The 23,912-nt window shown below is 54.3% G+C and overlaps 1 protein-coding gene across 1 annotated transcript in view; it reads right to left on the reverse strand.

Moving 5' to 3' along the window:
* Window positions 1-21,155, reverse strand: part of DNHD1 (dynein heavy chain domain 1) — a 54,794-nt gene extending 33,639 nt beyond the window's left edge. Inside the window, 13 exon segments of the mRNA XM_039914625.1 lie at window positions 811-968; window positions 1,818-2,058; window positions 2,516-2,787; window positions 3,256-3,355; window positions 6,845-6,982; window positions 8,566-8,817; window positions 11,575-11,731; window positions 13,488-13,598; window positions 14,653-14,856; window positions 15,556-15,735; window positions 17,168-17,852; window positions 20,230-20,434; window positions 20,969-21,155. Coding sequence (XP_039770559.1) covers window positions 811-968; window positions 1,818-2,058; window positions 2,516-2,787; window positions 3,256-3,355; window positions 6,845-6,982; window positions 8,566-8,817; window positions 11,575-11,731; window positions 13,488-13,598; window positions 14,653-14,856; window positions 15,556-15,735; window positions 17,168-17,852; window positions 20,230-20,293 — 2,562 coding nt within the window. The 5' untranslated portion in view covers window positions 20,294-20,434; window positions 20,969-21,155.
* Between the last annotated feature and the right edge of the window lie 2,757 nt (window positions 21,156-23,912).

Genomic DNA, 23,912 nt, shown 5'->3' on the forward strand with positions numbered 1-23,912 from the left:
CACATCACTAGCCTCCTCAAAAATTTGCAAAAGCTCCCCCTAGCCCTTTGCAACAGAGTCCACCCTGACAGGAGCCCAGTGGGTGGACTCAGAGGGCGTGTCCCTGGAGGTGAGCCAAGCGGTCCAAAACTCTGAATCCAAGGACTGGGGGCGGGGGCAGAGGAAAGGGCCCTGGGGCTAAGATCACCCCACTTGCCCGACAGTGCAGGAGCCAAAATCCACCCCCAACGGTAGCACTGAATGACTCAACTCATCTGTCTCTCTGGACCTCGGCTCCCACCTCCTTCTACTCCACTAAATCCCGTCCCTCTCCTTCAAGCACCGTCTCTCTTCCAGTAACTGTCTAATCTCCGTTACATGTCACACCATCACCAGCTGCTTCTTTAGGCTTCATGCCCACAAATGTTAAGTTGGTGCTTGTTTTCTATTTTTACTCTCTCCCCCGTCGGACTTGAGATTCCTTTTCGAGCCCAGACTTATGCTAAGCCCGCAACATAAAAGCTCCGTCAACCGAGTCGACGATAACGGTGATGATGATACGGACCCCTGCCACTTCTTCAGACTCTCAAGTACCTAGAATGCTCCACTCTAAAAAAGGCCATACCCCTGCCCCCTTCACCCACTGGTCTCACTCACAAGGATCTCAGTACCCGACTGATTATGGTATCTTATCTCAAATTGCAGAGGCCATAAGCACCGAGAGCAGGGAGAGGGGACTGATGAGCCACGATCGGTGAGGGGGGCATGGTGGCCGGACCGAAGCAAGGTGGACCGGGGCAGGCCGGGTCATCGTGCCGCCTGGGGACCCACCTTCTGGGAACAGCGGGCGATGGTGAGAACGTCTGAGTCCACGCTCTGGAAAAGTTGCACCAGGCCGGTCAGCTCCCCGATCAGCCGCTCGCTCCGCTCCATGCTGTCACGTACCAGCAGTCTCTGGATGGCCTGGGTGATGGTCAGCAGCTGGGGCCCTGGACAGGGGAGAGGGCACAGACAGCTGAGAGAGAGAGAGAGAGGAGAGGGCAGAAAGGAGGAAAAGGCAGAGGCCTGGGCGGCCGTGCAGACTAGCAGACTGAGTTAGGGGGAAGTAATCAATAATAATCATTTTTTTATGTGCTTGCTGTGTGCCCAAAACTGTAGTTTTGCTTTTTTAATGATATTTGTTAAGCACCTACTCTGTGCTAGCCACTGGGGTAGTTACGAGATAATCAATCTGGTTGGAAAGTTATTATTTATTTCAATGGTATTTGTTAAGTGCTTACTATGTGCCAGCTACTGTTCTAAGCACTGGGGTAAGTTACAAAATAATCAGGTTGGACACAGTCCATGTCCCACATGGGGCTCACAGGCTTAATCCCCATTTTACAGATAAGGTAGCTGAGGCCCAGAGAAGTGAAATGACTTGCCCAAGATCACAGAGGACAAGCGTTAGAGCCAGTATTGAAACCCAGATCCTTCTGACTCTCAGCCCGGTGCTCTATCTACTAGGCCATGCTGCTGTCCCCCATGGGGCTCACAGGAGGGGGAACAGGTATTTCATCCTGATTTTACAGTTGAGGAAACTGAGTCCCAGAGAAATGAAATGACTTGCCTCAAGTCACGCAGCGGGTAAGTGGCCAAGCTGGAAATAGAACCCAGGTCCTCTAGCCCCTTAGGCCTGCGCTCTTTCCACCAGAGCACACCGCTTCCTATCAACAGGGGCTCAGGGGACACAAAAGTAGGGGAGCGGGTTGGGGGGAGGTGTTGAGTGGGTTATGTGGGGCAGGGGCCAAGGAGGAGGGCTCCAGTGGGGCGTGGTGGGGGGAGTCGAGACTCCTCACCGATATCTCGCAGACAGAGGCAATCTACCCGCAGCAGGCGGCCCTGGGTCAGCAGCACGGGCGGCATCTGGGCCACCTGCTCGCGCCAGGCGCTCAGCTGCTGGAGGAGGTGCAGGTAACGCTTGGCCGGCCAGCCCCGCATGTCTTCCAGTTGCTTGGCGCTCCAGCTCTGCACGAAGCTATGGATCTCTGTCAGCCACTGGTAGTCTTTGTAGAACGTGTACACCTCCTGTAGAGTGCTCTGGGAAGGGGGAGGCAGGGGAGCACAGCGGAAAAGGGATTTAGGGCAGGCAGCTGGGTGCCGTGCATTGAGCTAAGCGCTTGGGAGAGTACAACGCAAAATAAGGACGAGCTTCCTGTCCACAAGGAGCTTACCATCCAGTGGAAGAGGCCGCTGAGCTCCAGCTTCCCCCCGCAGTGTGAGCTGTGGGGCCTCCTGCCTAGAACCACTTCTCTCCCCCAGACAAGGGGGGATCTACCAACCCAGGGACCAGCAGAGGGACGGTTTAGAGGGAGAACAAACCGCTGCAATCGCAGAACTGGGGAGCTGGGGAGCAGGGGCCCTGGGTCGGGAGTGGAGCGAAGCAGGCAAGGAGGGGAAAGGTGGAAGGAGGAGATCGAGAAGGAGAAGGGAGAGGGGCCAGTGGAGAGTGGAGGCAGGCTGTCCTCTCCCCCCTTTTCTTCTCCCTCAGTCTCACCTGGAAGAGGGCCTTCTGGATGGCCAGGGCGCTCTGGATGCCAGGGTTGGTGTCCAGACCCTGTCGCAGGTGGGCCCGGGCTGGGGGAGCGTACTGGCCGCGGAGCCTTTGTCCACGCAGCCCCAGCCCCTGGCCAGACTTGCCCGCCGACTTCTTAATCAGGTCCATCTCTGGACCGCAGAAGAGGCGCACGGCCTCGCTGGGTTGGCCTCGGTCTACTGGCGTCAAAAGGTCAAGCGCCTCCTCTTTCTTCTCCCCATCATTCTCCAGGCCTAGGAGGGTGAGGAAGCCAGTCGCCGTCTTTGCAGATCCATCCCCAAGCCATGCGCAGCCATGAGCAGGGACCGCCCTGGGAAACGAAGACTTTCCCTCCCCTAATCCGGCCAACTCCCCAGCCCCAGGACTGCCCCACGCGTGGATTCCGTGCGAGCTGCTTGGGTCCGCTCACAGGCATTTCCCCCCGAACCCACGCCCCGAACCCACTCTCCCCCGCCAGGAAACCGACCCCCTGTGCCCTGAAGCCTTCAGAAAGGTGAAGGTGTGGGTTAGAGTGGGAAAGGGGCTTTTCCCCCAACCCTCTCCCTCCCTGAGGATCCTTTCCTCTCACAATCATTTCCGCCATCCGAATCTGCCTACCCGGACCCCACAACCCACAACCGGGCCTCTCTTCCTCAGTAACGTTCTCCTGCCCTTCTCCCCCACCGCCTCAGGGCCCCACCGAACGAGGCCCGCCTTCCTACCAAGAGAAGCTGGAGGCTCAGAGGCAGCCTGGTCGGTGGTGGGCTCACGGAGTTTGGGGCCAAAGCCAGGACTGGTCCCCTGCTCGTCAGCTTGCATCACCTGGGGACCCCGGCCGGGGAGGCAAGAGGTGTGAGCTGGGGGCAGGGGAAGCGAGCAAGGGGTGGGGAAGCTGTCAGGAGAGTCGAGAATGAGCTGGAATCAGTTTAGCTGGAAGGGAGCAAGGAGTCCTGGTGGGAGTGGAGCGGCTGAAGAGAACAGATATAATATTTAATAATAGTAATTTTGGTATTTGTTAAACACTATGTGCGAGGCACTCTACTAAGTGCTGGGGTGGATCCAAGCAAATAGGGTTGGATACAGTCCCTTGTCCCACATGGGGCTCACAATCTCAATCCCCATTTTACAGATGAGGTAACTGAGGCACAGAGAAGTCAAGTGGCTCACCCAAGGTCATGCAGCTGGCAAGTGGTGGATCTGGGATTAGAACCCATGACCTTCTGACCCCCCAGGCCCGTGCTCTGTCCACTACGCCCTGGTTCATCTCTATGAAAGAAGGTGGGAGCTGGCAGTGAGCCTTGAAACCATTGCATAGGAGCTGCCGTTTGACGAGGAGGGAATCGGAGAGCCATTCGAGGTTTCCAACCAGTCAGTCCCTCAAGCGATGGCATTTTTAGAGCGCTTGCTGGGTGCAGATCCATCAATGGGCAGGGATTGTCTCTATCTGTTGCCGAATTGTACATTCCAAGCACTTAGTACAGTGCTCTGTACATAGTAAGCTCTAAATAAATACTATTGAATGTACTAAGTAAGAAAGCAGCGTGTCTTAGTGCAAAGAGCACAGTCTCGGGAGTCAGAAGACTTGAGTTCTAATCCCAACTCTGCCACTTGTCAGCTGTGTGGCCTTGGGCAAGCCACTTAACTTCTCTGTGCCTCATTTACCTCATCTGTAAAATGGGGGTTAAGACTTGGAGCACCACGTGGGACAAACTGACTACCGTATCTACCCCGGCGCTTAGAACAGTGCCTGGCATATAGTATGCACTTAAATAGCATAATTCTTATTATTACTTTACAGTAGAGAAGAGTAGGTAGATGTAATCTCTGTCCACCAGGACATACGTCTGTCCAGAGAGGAGCGGGTCTTCTTGCGCGTTAGCTTGTAAGGATCGAGAGACGAGGGGGCCGCGCCCAAAACCATGAGCCAGCAGTGCAAAGAGAGACAGTCTTGGGGGGGACACCTTGGAGCTGCGACCGGGGGAGGGGCCCGCGGGAAGGTTTTCAGTCAGACGCACACCCATTAATGATGATTAACGGTGGCATCTGCTAAGCGCTTACTACGGGCCAAGCACCGCGCACAGTAAGCGCTGGGGTAGACAGGATGATCTCCCTCTAGACCGTAAGGTCATTTTGGCCTGGGCACATGTCCGCCAATTCTGTGGTGCTGTAGTCTCCCAGACACTTAGGACAGTGCTCTGCATTCAGTAATTGCTCAATAAATACCATTGGTTGATGGATTGATAGGTGAACGTCACCCTCAGTGGTGGCGCTTTTGAGTGTGAGCCGCCAAGTGCCATGTCTGGATTGACTTTTTAGGGAAATACTCCAGACAGCAGAGGGAAGGAGGGAGTGGAGGCGGGCAGATTAGAGGGGAGGGCGAGGCAGCAGTCATCTTCCAATGGCAAGAGGATGATGACCTTCCTGCCTGTGTTGAGTTTTCGGCCACGCAGGCTGAAATCCTGGCCCAGTCTGGCCCGAGGAGAGGACCGGCAAGGCCTGGCCTTACTTCCAGATAGGGATGAAATTGCGTGGGGGGGACTCTCGGGCCCCTGCTGCTTAAGCAACGGGACAGGGCCCAACTGGGTCAGGACCCTGCAGTGGGGCCAGCCCCATCCCCACCCTCCCGTTGGGGCTGGAGCCCCCCTTGTCCACGTAATCCATCAGTGATATTTCCCCTTTCCCCCCTTTCCCTCTGCTCCTCCCCCCTTCCTTCCCCTCCCCTCAGCACTGTGCTCATTTGTATATATTTTAATTACCCTATTTTATTAATAATAATAATGTTGGTATTTGTTAAGCGCTTACTATGTGCAAAGCATTCTTCTAAGCGCTGGGGTAGATACAGGGTAATCCAGTGGTCCCACGTGAGGCTCACAGTCTTCATCCCCATTTTACAGATGAGGTAACTGAGGCACAGTGAAGTGAAGTGACTTGCCCACAGTCACACAGCTCACAGTGGCAGAGCCGGGATTCAAACCCATGACCTCTGACTCCCAAGCCCAGGCTCTTTCCACTGAGCCACGCTGCTTCTCTTAAGGTGTACATCCTCTTGATTCTATTTACTGTGATGAAGTTGACTTGTTTTTGTCTGTCTTTCTCCTCCGATTAGACTGTAAACCCTTCAGTAGGCAGGGATTGTCTCTATATGCTGCCAAATTGTCCATTCCAAGCGCTTAGTACAGTGCTCTGCACATTCGTATTCGTAAATACGTATTCGTATTCGTAAATACGAATGAATGAATGAATGACTATTTAATGAGTGTTTACTGAGGGCAGAGCACTGTCTGTACTGAATGCTTGGGTGGGCATGACACAATGGACTCAGTAGACATAATCCCTGTCCCCAAACAGGGAGAAGCAGCATGGCCTACTGGAAAGAGCAGCACAGGCCTGGAAGTCAGAAGGACTTGGGTTCTAATCCTGGCTCCCCCACTTGTCTGCTGTATGACCTTGGGCAAGTCATTTAACGTCTCTGTACCTTATCTGTAAAATGGGGATTAAGACTGGGAGCCCCATTTGGGACATAGACTCTGTCCAACCTGATTACCTTGTATTTACCCCAGCGCTTAGAACAGTCCCTGGCACATAGTAAGCCCTAAACAAACACCATTAAAAAACGAAACAAAATAAAGAATAGCCTATTGACTTTAGTTCAGATTAAGGTCAGATAGAGGAGCCAGGTGCATACACTCCTTACCCCTCCCGAGCCCTCCTCCCCCTCACGGGGAGACTAGTCACGCCCACTCCCTAGACTAATGGGGTGACCGGTCACGTCCATCCACCAGATCAATGGGGAGACCAGTCATCACCCAGTCGGTCAGTCGATTGTATTTACTGATTGCTTACTGGGTACAGAGCTCTGTACTAAGTGCATGGGAGAGTACAGTATAACAAAATAACAGACGCATTCCCTGCCCATAGTGAGCTCGCAGAATAGAGGGGGAGACAGACCTTAGTATAAGTAAATAAAATTACAGATCTGTACATAAGTGCTGTGGGGCTGGGAGGGGAACGAATAAAGGGAGCAAGTCAAGGTGACGCAGAGGGAGAAGAGGGTTTAGTCTGGGAAGGCTTCTTGGAGGAGATGTGCTTTCAAAAAGGCTTTGAAGGTGGGGAGAGTCACTGACTGTCAGATAGGAGGGAGGACATTCCAGGCCAGAGGCAGGATGTGGGCGAGAGGTCCGCGGAGAGATAGACGAGATCAAGGTACATCCCATCCTCCAGCATAACGGAGAGACCGGTTACCCCCCAACTCACCAGTCCAGCCCCTGGGCCACCTCCTCAGGCCCCGCTTTCCTGGGCCGCCTGACTCACCCTCACGGCCACAGCCAACACGTTCTGCAGGCCGCAGTCTAGGGTCTCTAGAAGCAGTTCTGCCCGGGGAAGCAGGGCCAAGCGGCTGTCTGTCTCAAACACCAGCTGGGTCCACAGCAACGCCTCACCTTGTGGCTCCTGGGGTGCCAGGAAAGAGGAAGGAAGAAAATTGGGGGAGTTCAATCCCCTCTCTTCCAGGAGGGAGCTGCCAAATCCTTGACCTTCTTCTGCCCCGAAATGGGAGGGCCCGGGGGTCCTTTTGAGGCTGTGAGCCCCACGTGGGACAGGGACTGTGTCCAACCTGATTTGCTTGTATCCATCCTCGTGCTCAGTACAGTGCCTGGCACACGGTAAGGGCTTAACTACCACAATTATCGACCTCCGCTCCAAACAAAAACTCCTCACTCTAGGCTTCGAGGCTCTCCATCACCTCGCCCCTTCCTACCTCTCCTCCCTTCTCTCTTTCTACCGCCCACCCCGCACGCTCCGCTCCTCTGCCGCCCACCTCCTCACCGTCCCTCGGTCTCGCCTATCCCGCCGTCGACCCCTGGGTCACGTCCTCCCGCGGTCCCGGAACGCCCTCCCTCCTCACCTCCGCCAAACTGATTCTCTTTCCCTCTTCAAAACCTTACTTAAAAATCACCTCCTCCAAGAGCCGTTCCCAGACTGAGCTCCTCTTCCCCCTCTACTCCCTCTGCCATCCCCCCTTTACCTCTCCGCAGCTAAAGCCTCATTTTCCCCTTTTCCCTCTGCTCCTCCACCTCTCCCTTCCCATCCCCACAGCACTGTACTCGTCCGCTCAACTGTATATATTTTCGTTACCCTATTTATTTTGTTAATGAATTGTACATCGCCTCGATTCTATTTAGTCGCCATCGGTTTTTACGAGATGTTCTTCCCCTTGACGCTGTTTAGTGCCATCGTTCTTGTCTGTCCGTCTCCCCCGATTAGACCGTAAGCCCGTCAAACGGCAGGGACTGTCTCTATCTGTTGCCGACTTGTTCATCCCAAGCGCTTAGTACAGTGCTCTGCACATAGTAAGCGCTCAATAAATACTATTGAATGAATGAATGAATGAATTGTTATTATTATTATTTTGTGTCCGTGTCGAGAGGGAGGGAGGAAGAGGGTCCGGATGAGGTTGAACCCGGAAAGGTACCCAGGTCCCCTTCCCTCCCCCACTCACAAGAACAAGCCAGAAGGGCTGGGCCTCAGGGGAGCCAAGGCCATCTTGGTCTCCCAATTCCCTACCCCCAACAGCTGGAGCCATGCTCTTGTGAAGGGGCTGGCCTGGTGGATAGAGCATGGGCCTGGGTTCTAATCCCAGCTCTGCCACTTGTCCGCTGTTTGATCTTGGTCAGGTTTCTTAACTTCTGTGGGCCTCAGTTTCCTCATCTGTAAAATGGGGATTGAGACTGTGAGCCCTATGTGGGACAGGAACTGTGTCCAACCCTACTATCTTATATCTACCCCTGCACTTAGAACAGTGCCTGGCACATAGTAAGCACTTAAATACCACACTTCTTCTTATGATTATTATTAGTATTATTATTAGGACAGGGGTCAGAAGTAGGGGACGGGATTCTACGGGACGGGGACCGGCCCTCATTTTGGGTCTTTTCAGCAGCGAGTGGAAACCCCTTGGGTCTTCCTCGAGACCTGGGATGAGCGAGGCCGGGAGCACGGCCCCGGGCACGTCGGTCTGCCTCCCGCCCTCTCACCAGGAGAATGCCGCGCACGAACGTGCTGATCTGATCCTGCAGGATAGTGATGAGGTTCTGGCAAGCCATGAAGTCCACCAGGCGGCCCAGCCGGCCTAGCCGCTGCCACCACAGCTCAGCCAGTTGCAGCTTGCCCTCCAGTCTTCGGCACTGGATGCGCCGCTGGGACAGGAAGCCGTCCACCTGCAGGCGCTGGCAGCTCTGAAGACGTGCCTGCAGGCCCTGCAGCATCTGGTATGTGTCCTCGTGCACCTGCCAGGGACCCACCGCCATCTCGGGTAAATTCCTCATCGCTGGCTTTAAAGCAGTCCATCACCTCACCCCCTTCTACCTCACCTCGCTACTCTCCTACTGCAACCCAGCCCACACACTCTGCTCCTCTAATGCCAACCTCCTCACTGTACCTCGATCTCGTCTATCTGGCCGCCGACCCCTGGCCCACATCCTGCCTCTGACCTGGAACGCCCTCCCTCCTCAAATCCTACAATTACTCTCCCCTCCTTCAAAGTCTTATTGAAGGCACATCTCCTCCAAGAGGCCTTCCTTAACTAAGCCCTCCTTTCCTCTTTTCCCTTTACCTTCTGTGTCGCCCTGACTTGCTCCCTTTATTCACCCCCACCTCTCGGCCCCGCAGCACTTATATACATATCTGTAATTTATTATATATATTAATGCCTGTATCCCCCTCTAGACTGCAAGCTCACTGTGGGCAGGAAATGTGTCTGTTACGTTGCTATGCTGTACTCTCCCAAGTGCTCAGTACAGTGTTCTGCATACAATAAGTGCTCAATAAACACAATCAACCGACTGAGTGGTGGACCAGTTGGGTGCTTGAGAAAATTCACTGAAAATGAACATGAACAAGCCTGGTTCCTGACCTCCACCCGAACACCCAGGGGAGATGTACATTCAGAGAAAAAGTCCAATTCTCAAAAAACTACCCAAGATGCCCATATGCTCAGGTCAGATGGCCATTTGTCTCTCCAGGGCGGCCAAGTGCCCGGGCCCCAGAGGACCTGGCTCTCCCAGAGACCCCGGACCAGGCTAGCGTCTTGCTAATCGCCCTTTGGCTACAGAAGAGGCTCAGTCTCTGCTGCCATATGATGGTGGGAGGCGGATGGTTTGGGGTGAGGGTGGCAGGTCCTGGGTTTCAGGTCTCCCAGTGGTAGAGTGATACCACCCCAGAGCCTTGGTGGGGCCTGGGCTCTGTCTCCCCTCACTTGTTGTCTAGCTAAGGAAGCGTGGCCAACCTGGGCACCTCCAGCTGGGACTCAGTAAGTGTGGATGCCTCACTCCTCCCAACCACCAACTGGAAATCGGGGGGGTGGGGGAGCAACAGAAAGAGGGAGGGAGGAAAAGAGGGCTGAGGGAATTCTAGAGCCTCTTCCCACCACGTCGGGGGCACAGTGTTTTAACTAACCTGACCCAGGAAGACATCTACTTGGAGACAACCTCAATCAATCATTCCTATTTATTGAGTGCTTATTGTGTGCAAAGCACTCTATTAGGCACTTGGGAGAACACAGTATAACAGTGTTGATAATCATGTTGCCTGTCCACAACGACCTTCCAGTCTAGAAGGGAGACAGACATTTATATGGATAAATAATCCTCTTCCGGGAAGCTCCTTTGTTTTGCTAAGCAGTTCTCTTCCCCCTGCACATCTGGGGCACGCCGTTCTCCCTGAGATCCCTAAACACTCTGGGGTGGAGGCCACGGTTCTGGAGATTGCTCCCAAGGATTGATTATCTTCTCGGTCTCCTTCTATCCCCTTGTCTTCCTGTTGTTTGTCTGGCCTGTTTCCCCCATCAGACTGTCAGTGCCTGGAGGGCAGGGCCTTGCCTTCTCCTTCCCTTGCCTCTCTCTCCAGCCCCCAGGACATGAGCACAGCAAAAGGCTGGAGGATACAAGCCCTGCCAGCTTCTTTCTTGCCTTTTTCGGTAGGGAAAGGGGCTCCTTTGAGAAGCTCAGCAGGGTGGATTGATCTTGGACTAGTGTCTTCCTGGGCTGAGGCTGGGGCTGGAGCTAGGACCCTGCCCCAAGCTCTCAAATTCCCCAATTCCCACTGCCTAGGGTCTTCTAGAGAAGCAGCGTGGCGCAGTGGAAAGAGCACGGGCTTTGGAGTCAGGGCTCATGAGTTCGAATCCCAGCTCTGCTACTTGTCAGCTGTGTGACTGTGGGCAAGTCACTTAACTTCTCTGTGCCTCAGTTCCCTCGTCTGTAAAATGGGGATTAAGACTGTGAGCCCCACGTGGGACAACCTGATTCCCCTGTGTTTACCCCAGCGCTTAGAACAGTGCTCTGCACATAGTAAGCGCTTAACAAATACCAACATTAATTAATTAATTAATTCTCATGCCTCTCTGATTGCCTAAGCTTGAGGAAAAGGGTTGAGTGCTGGAATCTGCCTGCACCCATGAGAACCATAAGCCCAAGCAGGGCAAGAGCAGTTGCTCTTGAACAACTAACCACTCCTCTCCCCCCTCAGGCACCACCCCCACCACACACGCACACAAGTGCCCCCGCACACAACTCCAGGGTTTCCGTTGGGGCTGAGCTGGGACAAGTTGAGCCGGGCTCCCAAATTTGGGCCTGAGGATGGCTGCTCGGATGGAGCTGAGGCTTCGCTGGCTCCCAGGGGAAGAGCAAGGGGTGAGGGGTTGGGAGGGGGAATTTAGGAAGATGGGGAGGTGGTGCGAAATGGTTTGAAGCCAAGAGAGGTGCCAAGGGGAGCGGGACAAGGCGAGGAAAGAAGGGGAAAGGTAGGAGGGTCAAGGCAGGAAGAGTGAGCTGGGCCAGGAGGGGGGTCAAAGAATGTCAAGTGAGAGAGACGGGCAAAGGAGCCAGGGACTAGCTGGGCACTAACTGGGCTCTAGCTGGGGATTAGCAGGCCACTAGCTGGGCACTGTCCAGGGATTAGCCGGGCACCAGCTGGGGACTAGCCGGGGACATGTTAAGAAGCATCTGGGGACTAGCAGGGGATTTACCAGGAGTTAGCCGGAGACCTACCAGGTTAAGGATGGTGGTGCAGAGTGTCAGGAACCTGCGGAGCAGCTGCTGGGCCCGGTGGGTCTCCCTGGCCAACGCGCGCTGCAGTTCGGCTAAAGTGTAGCAGGTGGCCCGGTCCTGGGGCAGCCAGAATACCAAATGTAGCTCCTGCAGCAGTCTGGGAAAAGGGGCGGGGGGAAAATGGGTCAGAACGGGGGTAGAGGAGGAGGTGGGTGATAGGGTTGGGAGACACCTACGGAGTTAGCGATGCAACGTGGCCAAGTAGGAAAAGAGTGGAAAGCGGACCAGGATTCTACACCCGGCTCTGCCCCTCGCCCGATGGGTGTCCTTAGATGAGTCTCTTAACTCCTCTACGCCTCAGTTTCCTCACCTGTTCTCCCTCCCCCTCAGATTGTGAATCCCGTGTCCGACCTGATTATCTTGTCTCCTCCCCAGAGCTTAACGCAAAGCTTGGCACAGAGGTCAGCACTCAACAGATATCACAATACTTATTATTATTAGTTGGCAAGAGATGAGAAAGGTTCTGGAGAGCAACAAAGCAAAGCTCATCACACCACTTCTTCCTTAGAGACGATATTGGAGCCTGCCTCCAGAAGAAATAGAGTCAATCGAAGTTTCATTTTCAAGGGGTAAGAGGTATTTTTACTTTATAGCATGCTAAAAATTATATAAAATTCAAGACTTTTTTTGGGTGTTCTTGCCAACTGTAAAAAATGGTCAAATCTTCTATAAGCCAAGTTTCATTTCCCTGGGCAGTTTATATTTGTGTGAGAGTGGGTATATACGCATATGTTTCTTCTGCCGTTATTAAGAGGGTGCAAAGAGAAACCAATATGATTCAAATGCTTTCCTCTAGACTCTAAGCTCTTTGTGAGCAGGAATCATGTCTATCAACTCTGTTGCACTGCATTCTCCAAAGGGCTTTTGTACAACAGTCCGTACAGAGTAAACAAATAAATACCATTGATTGAAGGATAATGAATAACTTTGAGATACTCTAACAACTGGTCTCCAATTCTTTCTTCAAGAGGATAGAAGAAATGCTTGGGAAGATTTAATGGTGGTAATAGAAGAACTAGTAATGAAATTTATTGAGCAGCTACTAAGTGCAACATGCTGTACTAAGCACTTGGGAGAGTACGCCGAGGCAAAAGACACCAGCGCGCAAGGAGTTTACAATCTAATGTGAGAACGTGCGATATAATGAGAAGCAGCATGGCCTAACGGAAACAGCACAGGCTTGGGATTCAGAGGACCTAGGGTTGGAAGGAAGAATTGGCAGGATTTAGCAGGTTACACTGGAATAATCCCAGTTCTGCTACTTGTCAGCCGTGTGACTTTGAGCAAGTCACTTAACTTCTGTGCCTCAGTTACTTCCTCTGTAAAATGGGGATTAAGACTGGGAGCCCCACGTGGGACAACCTGATCACCTTGTGTGTCCCCCCCCCCCAGCGCTCAGAACAGTGCTTTGCACATAGTAAGCACTTAAATGCCATCATTATTATTATTAATAATAATAATAACTGGTATTTGTTAAGTGCTTATTGTGTGCCAGGCACAGTACTAAGTGCTGGGGTGGATACAAGCAAATCAGATTGACACAGTCCCTGCCCATAAGGAGCTCATAGTCTCAATCCCCATTTTATGGCTGAGGGAACTGAGGCACAGAGAAGTGACTTGCCCAAGGTCACACCACAGACAAGTGGCAGAGCTGGGATGAGAACCCCTGACTTTCCGACTCCCAAGCCCGTGCTCTATCCACTAGGCCACGCTGCTTCTCTAAATTGAGAGCTACAAGTCGGTGAGGAGCGAGGCACCAAGACGGCAGACTTCTGGGAGCAGGGGAATGGAGGGCGGGGAGGGCAGCTCCAGGGACAGAGACCCGGGACGTAGACTTGGGGCCGGCCCCCCACCTGTTGATATGCAGCAGGCCGGCTCCAAAGTGTGGAACGGTACAGAGCAGTTCAGCTCCCAGCACCGCCCGCGTCTTCTGGAGGAGCTGGGCCTTCACGTTCTTCTTCCACCTATGGACGGGAGATGAGAGCCAATCAGTCGGTGTCCAGAGCCAGGGTGGGCCACCTTGGGGGCATGGGGTCAGGCCCGGACGCCTAGGGCCCGGAAGGGGCCTGGAGCTGCGGGGGAAAAGAGGGTGGTCCGTGGGGAATTCCGAGTCGTGGAGCTCGGACCGGTCACCCAGAGAGATGGACTCCCATCCCCTCCTGGGGACACAAGACAAAGCTCTGAGCCTAAGGGGTGGGGCTCTGAAGGTGCACCTCCCCCAAGAGGCCTTCCCATACTAAGCCCCACTTTTCCTCATCTCCGGAGCACTCCCTTCTGTGTCACTCTGACTTCTCCCTTTACTCTTTCCCCATCCCCTCACCCCACAGCACTTCTGTATATATCTGTAATTTTATTTATTTATAATGACGTCTGTTTACTTGTATTGATGTCTGTCTCCCCTGCTCTAGTCTGTGAGCGTGTTGTGGGTAGGGACTGTCTCTCTACTGCTATATTGTACTTTCCCAATCGGTTAGTAAAATGCTCTGCAGTGGCACACAGTAAGCGCTCAGTAAATATGATTGAATGAATAATAGTAATAATAATGATGGTTTTTTTTAAGTACTTACTATGTGTTCTAAATGTTGGTACACTGTTTTAAGCATTGGAATGAATGAATGGCTCATGTTGGCCCTTTTTTTTTTATATATTTGTTAAAGCGCTTACTATGTGCCAAGCACTGTTCTAAGAACTGGGGTAGGTAGATACAAGGTCATCAGGCTGTCCCACGTGAGGCTCACAGTCTTAATCCCCATTTTACAGGTAAGGTAACTGAGGCACAGAGAACTTAAGTGACTTGCCCAGCTGACAAGTGGCAGAGCCGGGATTAGAACCCATGACCTCTGATTCCGAAGCCCAGGCTCTTTCCATTGAGCCACGCTTCTGGGGATTTCGCCCCATGAGCTCTCCTTTCTCGGGGCCCCTGCCACCCCCCAACCCCGACACTGGGCTCTCTCCTTCCCTTCGGTTGCCCCCCCCTCCACCCGCCTCTCCCCACTCCTCCTCCATTGCCCCCCTGACCAGGTGAAACTCCGGCGCAAGAGGCAGTGTCTGAAGAAGGGGATGTGCTGGAGCAGTTGCCAGAGTACGGTCTCCCGGTGCCAGGTGCCCAGGGTCAGGGCCTCGCTGCCCTCCACGGGATGCACGTGCAGGACCCCAAATGGGGAGAAGATGTAGTGTTCGGGGTTCACCTTGTTTCGGGCCACCACCTTGAGGCTGTACGGCCTGCAGCAGGGTAGGGAGAGAGGGGTTACCAGGCACGGCTTAAGCGCAGGTGGGATGCGGGCATGGGAAAAGGGCACAGGGGAGCGGTGATTCTGAGGGAGTTGTACTCATGGCTGCACACCTCGACCCAGGGGAAACGCGCCGTGATGTTCTTCCCGCTGTGGTGCCCGGCCCGGCTTGACGTTTTGATCAGTAGGAAGGGAGCGTTGGGACATTTCTATCACCCTTGATCCTGGTTGCCACCATTTGCCCAGTTGTGCCTGGTCCCTCAATCGGGACGGAGGGACCGGTAACCCTGTCCCCTGGCTAGAAGGTGGTGGCTTTCAGGGGCACCAGAAAAGGCAGGATATGTGAACGAACTGACCCCAAGCAGGTCAAATCTGTAGCCTCACCGGGGGTGGACTTGGAATGAATGCAAACAAAGGAGGGAAAGCAATCTCTTCTGGGATCAAGAATGAACCAGCCTCCCTGAATAAAGGGTTGCAGCAACCCATAGAATCTAATAGATCGGGGGCATCTTTGGGGCACCTGGGGAGATCTAAGAGGCTAAGGAGAGACCCACTGGATCCATGCTGTCACCCCTTGGTCAGTCCCGGGGAGCCAAAGAGCCAGGGCACAGGGGGAGCAGGTGGGGTCGGGTGGGGGGTCCTGGCGACTGGGTACCCGGAGGGACCAGAGTCTGAGAGTTGGGATTCCCACCTGAAGTGTCTGCTGGAGGCCACGTTGAGATAGAAAAAGTGGCTGTAACTCAGGAATCGGTGTCTCCGTAGGATGGCGGCCACTTGGCTTCCCAACTGGGAGTGCTCTAGTGTCCGGGGACGGTGCCCTTCCTCTTGGGTCTCTGGCAAGCTGCTGTCTGGTAACTTAGTCCACTGTGACCTGCAAATGACACAACCACCCAAGGCTCTGGGACCTGGGTCTGATCAATCAGGCAACATTATTATTATTATGGTTTTTGTTAAGGGCTTACTATATGCCAAGCACTGTTCTAAGCTCTGGGGTAGATACAAGGTAATCAGGTTGTCCCTCTTGGGGCTCACAGTCTTCATCCCCATTTTACAGATGAGGTAACTGAGGCACAGAGAAGTTAAGTGGCTTGCCCGAGGTCACTCGACAGACAAGTGGCAGAGCCGAGATGAGAACCCAAGTCCTTTGACTCCCAAGCCGGTACTCTTTCCACTAAGCCACGCTGCTTCTCGATACTATTTAAGGGGCGCTCACTGGGAGACTACAATATTGTGTTGTACTGCGTCGACTACACACTCTACATTGTCTATGCACTTCAATCTGTGACCTTTGGACACCTGATATTTGGCCCACCCCCAACCCCACCGCACTTATGCATATATCTTTAAATTATATAGCATAAATGACTTATCTATTCACGTTAATGTGTTAATGTCTGTCTTCCCCTGTAGACCGTAAAATCGCTTTGGGCAGGGAATGTGTCTGCTAATTCTGTTGCATTGTACCCTCCCAAGTGTTTGGTACAGTGCTCCGCATATTAAAAGCACTCTGTAAATACAATCCATCGATCGAATAGAGTTGGTAGACACAATCCGTGCCCACAAGGAGCTTATAATCTTCAGGGGGAGATAAATAGTCAAATGAATTACAGATAGGAGAAATAGTGGAGTAAAAGGATATTTCCATAAGCGCTGTGGGATTGGAGAGAGTATCGAAGTGCTTAAGGGCGGCACAGCTAAGCTCAGAGTCAATGCAGAGGTGAAGAAAAGGAGAGGAATTGATGGCTTAGTCAGGGAAGGCCTCTGGTAAAGGTGATTGATTGACTTTGTGATGGAGCCAGCTGGGAACAATGGGGAGAGCCCTGATTCTTTCTTTCTACTACCCAGAGGAAGGCAGCAGACAGGAGGAAGAGTGGGACAAAAAATGGGCTTCGTCATTAGGGTCTGTGCCCCTCCTCTGAGGGCACAGCTGTAGAAGTTGGGTTAGTGCTCAATCTCTGAACCCATCCAACCTCTTGTAACCCTGGGGTGGACAAGCCCATAGAGTTCCCCCTGTCTTCCCACCCCTATTCTGAGTCATTACAGACTGGAGGCATGGAGTCTCCCAACACAAAGTGGAAAGAGCACGGGCCTGAGAGTCAGAGGACCTGGGCTCTAATCCCAGCTGGCTGCTCCGCCCCTCTCGGTTACATCCCCTCCCTCAAAAGTGAGCCGGGGGCTTCCCAAATGAAAGAGGAAAAGGGAGGGAAGAGGGAAGGCACAGAAGAGGAAGGGAGAAAGCGAGGCAACCATGAGCTTCTTTCTCCTCGGGGACACAGACTGGGTCAGGCCCAAGGGGAGCTTACCTGGTCCCAGCCCAGGCCGGGGTGGGCTCCTCCTCACTGCTAGGCTTCAGGGGGATGTCGATCGCTAAGGCCAGGGGCAAGAGGCCCAAACCGGCCCTCCAATGCCCCTCGCTCTCCACCACTTCGGCTCCCACCACGCCCAAGCAGTACTGCAGCTCAGACAGAGTCATGGGTTCTGGCTGCAGTTGACTTTCCTCCGATTTCTCCTCACATCCAACCCAGATGAACGGGCAGAGCCGCTCCCAGGGGGCTGCTGAGCCTGGATCTCCATGAGGTTGGGCGCCTCCGCTTAAGGGCTCGCTCCTCTTCCGGCAACAACTGTGCGTGGATTTCTCCAGCAGGGAGGTGTCAGGAGGCAAGGCTTGGATCAGGGCCTCCCACAGGTCATCGTCGGCCAGGGGGGCCCGGCGGTACACCTGCTCCAGAAGGGGCAGCAGCTCCGGGCGCCCCTGCAGCAGTTTGCGGTAAGGGGGCAGGAGCCGCAGCACTTCTTTCAGGTAGAGCCAGGAGCCGGGCCGACCGTCCTCCAGCACCGCAGCCAACGTGGCCTGCAGCTCGGACAGCAGCAGCTCAACCGTCCGGGGCGGCGCCTGGCCCCGGGCCCGGAGTTGGGTATCCAGCTGCTGCCGCACGCTCCAAGCCCACAGCTCTGTCCCCAGCTGCCAATTATGATCTGGATGCTTGTCTGGAGGATGAAGGAGGAGGAGGGATAAAGGATGAAGGGAGAGGAAGCGGGAGTGGAAGAAGTCAGGAGACACAGGAGGAGGAACCCGACATGAGGAGGAGATGAGGGAGAACGTGGTGGGGTAAAGGGAAGAGGAGAAAATGAGGAATGGGGGGAACGGAAAGGAGAGAAAATGGGGAATGTGGGGAGAGGGAGAAGACAGGAGAGAGGAGAAGACCGGGAAGAGGGAGAAAGATGGGGAAAGGGGCGGGGGAAGATACCTCAATCAGAACTATCCACTATCTCCTCCCATTTCCACCCCCTCTGTCCACTGGAGTAATTCCCCAAAAGGTAATCACTGGAGGGCAATTAGGAGTCTGGAAAGATCTAGGCAAAGGCTGGCCTAGGAAAACTGAGTGGAGGGCCGAGGGGTTCGGCTTCAGACGACCAACGGGAGAGGCAGCCTCCTGATGCACTGTCAAGAGGGTGGGGGAAAGTCTGGAGGTGACCAATCCCTCTCCGCCCAGTCCTACAGCTCAGAAGCGACACCTGCATTTCCCAGGGACTGGGGAGAGGGAAGCAGTGGCTCTGGGGCAAGGGAAAAATGCTTGCGTATAACATCATTACGATAGGCTGCACGTCTAGCATGACATCAGGGGCAATACCTGCACCCGGGCAGTGTCGGGGGGGTGGGTGTGGGTGAACGGGCAGCAGTTCGTCCCTGCATCTCAGGACAGTTGAATGTCTGCAGCCAACCTCGGTGCCCGAGGACCAAGGGGCTTTGAGTACCCACCACAAGAGCCCCTGGGAGATGAGGATGGTGGGAATTATTACTATTATTATTATTATTATTAATAACTCCACCCACACTGGGGCCAGGCAAAGTCTCATTTCAGTGGCCAGGGAAGGCCTGGTTTACTGGGACCCTGGCAGAGAGACCACTAATAATAATAATAATGATAATAATAGTGGTATTTAAGCGCTTACTCTGTGCCAGGCACTGCAATAAATACTGGGGTGGATACAAACAAATAATAATGATGGTATCTGGTATCAGATGGTATCAGAGAAGCAGCGTGGCTCAGTGGAAAGAGCACGGGCTTTGGAGTCAGAGGTCATGGGTTCGAATCCCGGCTCGGCCACTTGTCAGCTGTGTGACTGTGGGCAAGTCACTTCACTTCTCTGTGCCTCAGTTACCTCATCTGTAAAATGGGGATTAAGACTGTGAGCCCCACGTGGGACAACCTGATTGCCCTGTGTCTACCCCAGCGCTTAGAACAGTGCTCAGCACATAGTAAGCGCTTAACAAATACCAACATTATTATTATTATCTGTTAAGCGCTTACTATGTGCCAAGCACTGTTCTAATCGCTGGGGTAAGTACAAGGCAATCAGGTTGGACACAATCCGTGTCCCACGTGGGGCTCACAATCTCAATCCCCATTTTACAGATGAGATAACTGAGGCACAGAGAAGTGAAATCACACAGCAGACAGGCAGCTGGGCCGGGATTCAAACCTACGTCCTCTGACTCCCAAGCCCGGGCTCTTGCCACTAGGCCATGCTGCTTTCAAATCGAGTTGGACACAGTCCCTGTCCCACGTGGGGCTCACAGCCTGAATTCCCATTTTACAGATGAGGCAACTGGGGCACAGAGAAGTGAAGTGATTTGCCTAAGGTCACGCAGCAAAGTGGCAGAGCCGCGATTAGAACCCATGACCTTCTGACTCCCAGGCCCGGGCTCCACCCACTCGCCTTGCTGCTTCTCATGCCTACCTATGGGACAGGTGTTCTGGACCTGAGCCCCCACGCCAGGCCTTAGAGGAGGGTTGGGAGGGAGGTTGAACATCTTCTGGGTTGACACTGAGTGGGAAAAGGTGTGTCCAGGCCTCACCTCAGGCAGGGGCAGGGCTGTGGGGTTGTTACTACGAGACTTCGGATCCTCAGCCTAACTTTCCTTTTTATTTTTTAATGGTACTTAAGCGCTTACTGTGTGCCAGGCAGACTGTACTAAACGCCAAGGAAGATCCGAGCTAGTCAGGTTGGACACAGTCCACGTCCCACATGGGGCTCACGGACTTAATCCCCATTTTACAGATGAGGTAACTGAGGTCCAGAGAAGTGAGGTGACTTGCCCAAGGTCACACAGCAGACAGTGAGCCCGTTGTGGGTAGGGACTGTCTCTACTGCTGCCTTGTACTTTCCAGACGCTTAAGTCCAGCGTTCTGCACGCAGTAAGCGCTCAGTAAATACAACCGAATGAAAACGGCGGAGGGGGGATTAGAACCCAGGTCCTCGGCCTCCCTGGCCCGTGGTCTTGGCCTGACAGGTCAGCGCTGTCCTCCTCTCCCCCGTCACCCTCTTCCCACCCAATTCTCCCACCGCAACGGCCCCTCACCTGGCCCAAGAGGCTGCTCGGACTGGGGGGTGGAGGATCGTGGAGAGGACGGGGGGCAGGTCATGGTTGGCGACTTGTGGAGGCTCAGACTCTGGGGTCCGAGGGAAAGCCTCCCCGGGCCTAACGCTCCTCCCTTTCCAGTCCTCAACCAGCTCCGCACCGACCAAAGTCACCGCTAACCCCGCTCCTGAAGCTGTCCTTGAACCTAAAGGGGATGATAATAATAAGGGTATTTGTTAATAATAATAATAATAATAATTTTGGTATCTGTTACTATGTGCAGAGCACTGTTCTGAGCGCTGGGATAGATACAGGGTCATCAGGTTGTCCCACATGAGGCTCCCAGTCTTCATCCCATTTTACAGATGAGGTAACTGAGGCACAGAGAAGTGAAGTGGCTTGCCCACAGTCACACAGCTGACGAGTGGCAGAGCCGGGATTCAAACCCATGACCTCTGATTCCCAAGCCCGGGCTCTTTCCACTGAGCCACGCACCGTTCTAAGCGCTGGGGTAGTTACAAGGCCATCGGGTTGCCCCACGTGGGGCTCAGAGACTCAATCCCCATTTTACAGATGAGGAAACTGAGGCCCAGAGGAGTGAAGTGATTTGGCCCAAGTCGCCCAGCCGGGATTAGAACCCACGACCTCTGACTCGCAAACGGGGGCTCTTTCCCCAAGTCTCTGGGGAGGAGAGAAAAGGACCCCTTCCCGCCCCCCAATAACTCCCCCGGCCTCGCACCATCTTCGCCCCGGCGGGGCTGAGGCTGGACACGGGGAGAGGGGTCCCCGTGGGGTCGGAGGTCGGGACGGACGGACCGTTAGTGTCGTTACCGGACGGGGGAGGGGGCGCGGGGGGCCGGAGCACAACGGTCAGCGGCAGGTTGAGGGTCCCCGCCTGGGGCCGAATGGTCCCAAGTGCGTCTAGCCGGCCCGGCCAGGACAGGACAGGACAGGACAGGACCGGACCAACATCATCGCCCTCCCAGCCTAAGGAAACCTGGGCCAAACGCCGGAGGGCGGGCCGGAGGAGGGGGGACGGGAGGAGGGGGAACAGGAGGAGGGGGAGGCTGGAGGAGGGAGGGCTGGAGAAGGGGGACAGAGGGGTGTTGGAGGAGGGGGGGACTGGAGGAGGGGGCCTGGAGGAGGGGGCCTGGAAGAGGGGAACCAGAGGGGGGGCTGAGGGGGACTGGAGGAGGGGGAACAGAAGGAGGGGGGGACTGGACGGGGGAGCCTGGAAGGGGGGCTGGAAGAGAGAGGGCTGGGGGAGGGGGGGCAGGAGGAGGGGGACCAGAGGGCGGACTGAGGGGGCGGCCTGGAAGGGCGGGGGGGACAAGACTGGGCGGCACAGGAGCAGGGGGGGGACTGGAGGGAGGGGGACAGGAGGAGGGGGCCCGAGGGGGGACGGAGAGGCCGGACTGGAGGAGGGGGCCGGAGGAAGGGGCCTGGAGGAGGGGGTCGGGGGGGACTGGAGGATGGGGGACAGGAGAAGGGAGGGACTGGAAGGGAGGTTGGAGTAGGGAGCCCAGAGCGGGGACCGGAGGGCGGACTGGAGGATGGGGGCTGGAGGAGGGGGGACAAGGGACCGAAAGGGGGGTGGGACAGAGGACGGGGCCGGAGCGGGGATCGGCCAGGGATGGAAGTAGCGTGTCTCAGAGGAAAGAGCCCGGGCTTGGAAGTCGGAAGTCATGGGTTCCAATCCCGGCCCTGCCACTTGTCAGCTTGGGTCACTTTGGGCAAGTCGCTTCACTTCTCTGGGCCTCGGTTCCCTCATTTAGAAAATGGGGATGATGATTGTGAGCCCCACGTGGGACAACCTGAGGACTCCGTGTCTGCCCCCGCGCTTTGAACAGTGCTTGGCCCATAGTAAGCGCTTAACGAATACCACCATCATCAGTATGGGAGGGGGCAGCGCAGGAAAAAACCAAGCACCGAAGGCCTCCCGTTCCCGGCTTGGCACCTTTGGAGCCGGCCCGGCCCTGGCTTGCCCCCCGCCCCCCTCTTACCCACTTCGACTCCTTTCTTAACTGGCCAAATGACAGAAGCGCAAGTCACCTGTGGTCCGGCCCTTTACACTGAACAGCTGGCTTTTATTTTTTTCCCCCTGACAACACTCTCCTTCCCCCGAACTCCCACGGCCCCCCACCCCAGTTCAGCCCCCTACCCTCCGGGCAGCATCCCCGTGACGGCCCTTACTGGTCTCCCACGCCCAAACTTCTCTCGGGAGTCCACCCTACCCTTATAGAAACGTCTTGTGGAACCCATCACACCTCTTCTGGCCTCAAACTCCTCCTGAGCCCTGGCGCCAAGGCTCTCCACCCGCTGGTCTGTCCTTCTTCCCCGTCCTCGCTCATCAGATCACACTCTTCACCCCCGCCCCCAAACCTAACCTCCTGCTCATCCCACTGTTTCAATTCCAGGCTTAGCACCTTGCTTGACACCTGGTGACCACTTAATACCGTAATTAACCTATCCCCACCCCCACCCATCCCACCCAGCTGCGGCCCCTGGAAAATGGAGGCGGTGAGCCCTGCAGTCACAGGGAGAGCCAAGAAGCTGTTTGATTTATCTGTTGATCTGTCCAGATCTTGAGTGTCCAGGGGAAGTACTGAACTTATCTTCCCACCCTAACTTTGTCCTCCCACTAACTTTCCCATCACTGTAGGGGACACCACCATCCTTTCTGTCTCACAAGCCCATAACCTTGGCGTTATCCTTGACTCCTCTTATTCAACCCACAGATTCAATCCATTACTAAATCCAATCGATTCCACTTTCACAACATCGCTAAAATCTGCCCTTTCCTCTCCATCCAACCACTAATCCTGTCCCCCCTTGATTACTGAATCAGTCTCCTTGCTCACCTCCCCGCCTCCTTTCTCTCCCCAGTCCAGTCCGTACTTCACTCTACCGCCCGGATCATTTTTCTACAAAAACGTTCAGGCCAGTTTTCCCGCTCCTCAAGGAACTCCAGTGGTTGCCCATCCATCTCTGCTTCAAATTAAAATTCCTCACCATTGGCTTTAAAGCACTCGATCACCTTGCCCCTTCCTACCTCATCTAGCTACTCTCCTACTACAACTCAGCCCGCACACTTTGCTCCTCTAATGCTGACCTTCTCACTGTACCTCGATCACATCCATCTCACCGCCAATCTTCCGCCCATAACCCACCTCTGGCCTTGAACGCCTTCTCTCCTCGTACCAATTACTCTCCCCTGCTTCAAAGTCTTATTGAAAACACACCTCCTCCAAAAGACCCTCCTTTCCTCTTCTCCCTCACCCTTCTGTGTTGTCCTGACTTGCTCCCTTTATTAATCCGCCCGTCCCAGCCCCCATCACATTTATGTACGTATCTGTAATTTATATTCATTCATTCAATAGTATTTATTGAGCGCTTACTATGTGCAGAGCACTGTACTAAGCGCTTGGAATATTGTCTGTCTCCCCCTCTAGACTGTAAACTCGTTGTGGGCAGGGAATGTGTCTCTTTGTTATATTGTACTCTCCCAAGTGCTTAGTACTGCGCTTTGCACACAGTAAGCACTCAATAAATACAACGGAATGAATGTATGAAATGCTGGACAGGCCTATGTCATTGGACCTGACCAGTATTTGAAAGCTGGCCATTTTCTTTGGGCTTGATTCCCTTCTTGCAAGAAAAATTGTGAGATATCAGGCAAGCAA

Source organism: Ornithorhynchus anatinus, chromosome 2 (assembly GCF_004115215.2).
Source record: "Ornithorhynchus anatinus isolate Pmale09 chromosome 2, mOrnAna1.pri.v4, whole genome shotgun sequence".
Lineage (NCBI taxonomy): Eukaryota > Metazoa > Chordata > Mammalia > Monotremata > Ornithorhynchidae > Ornithorhynchus > Ornithorhynchus anatinus.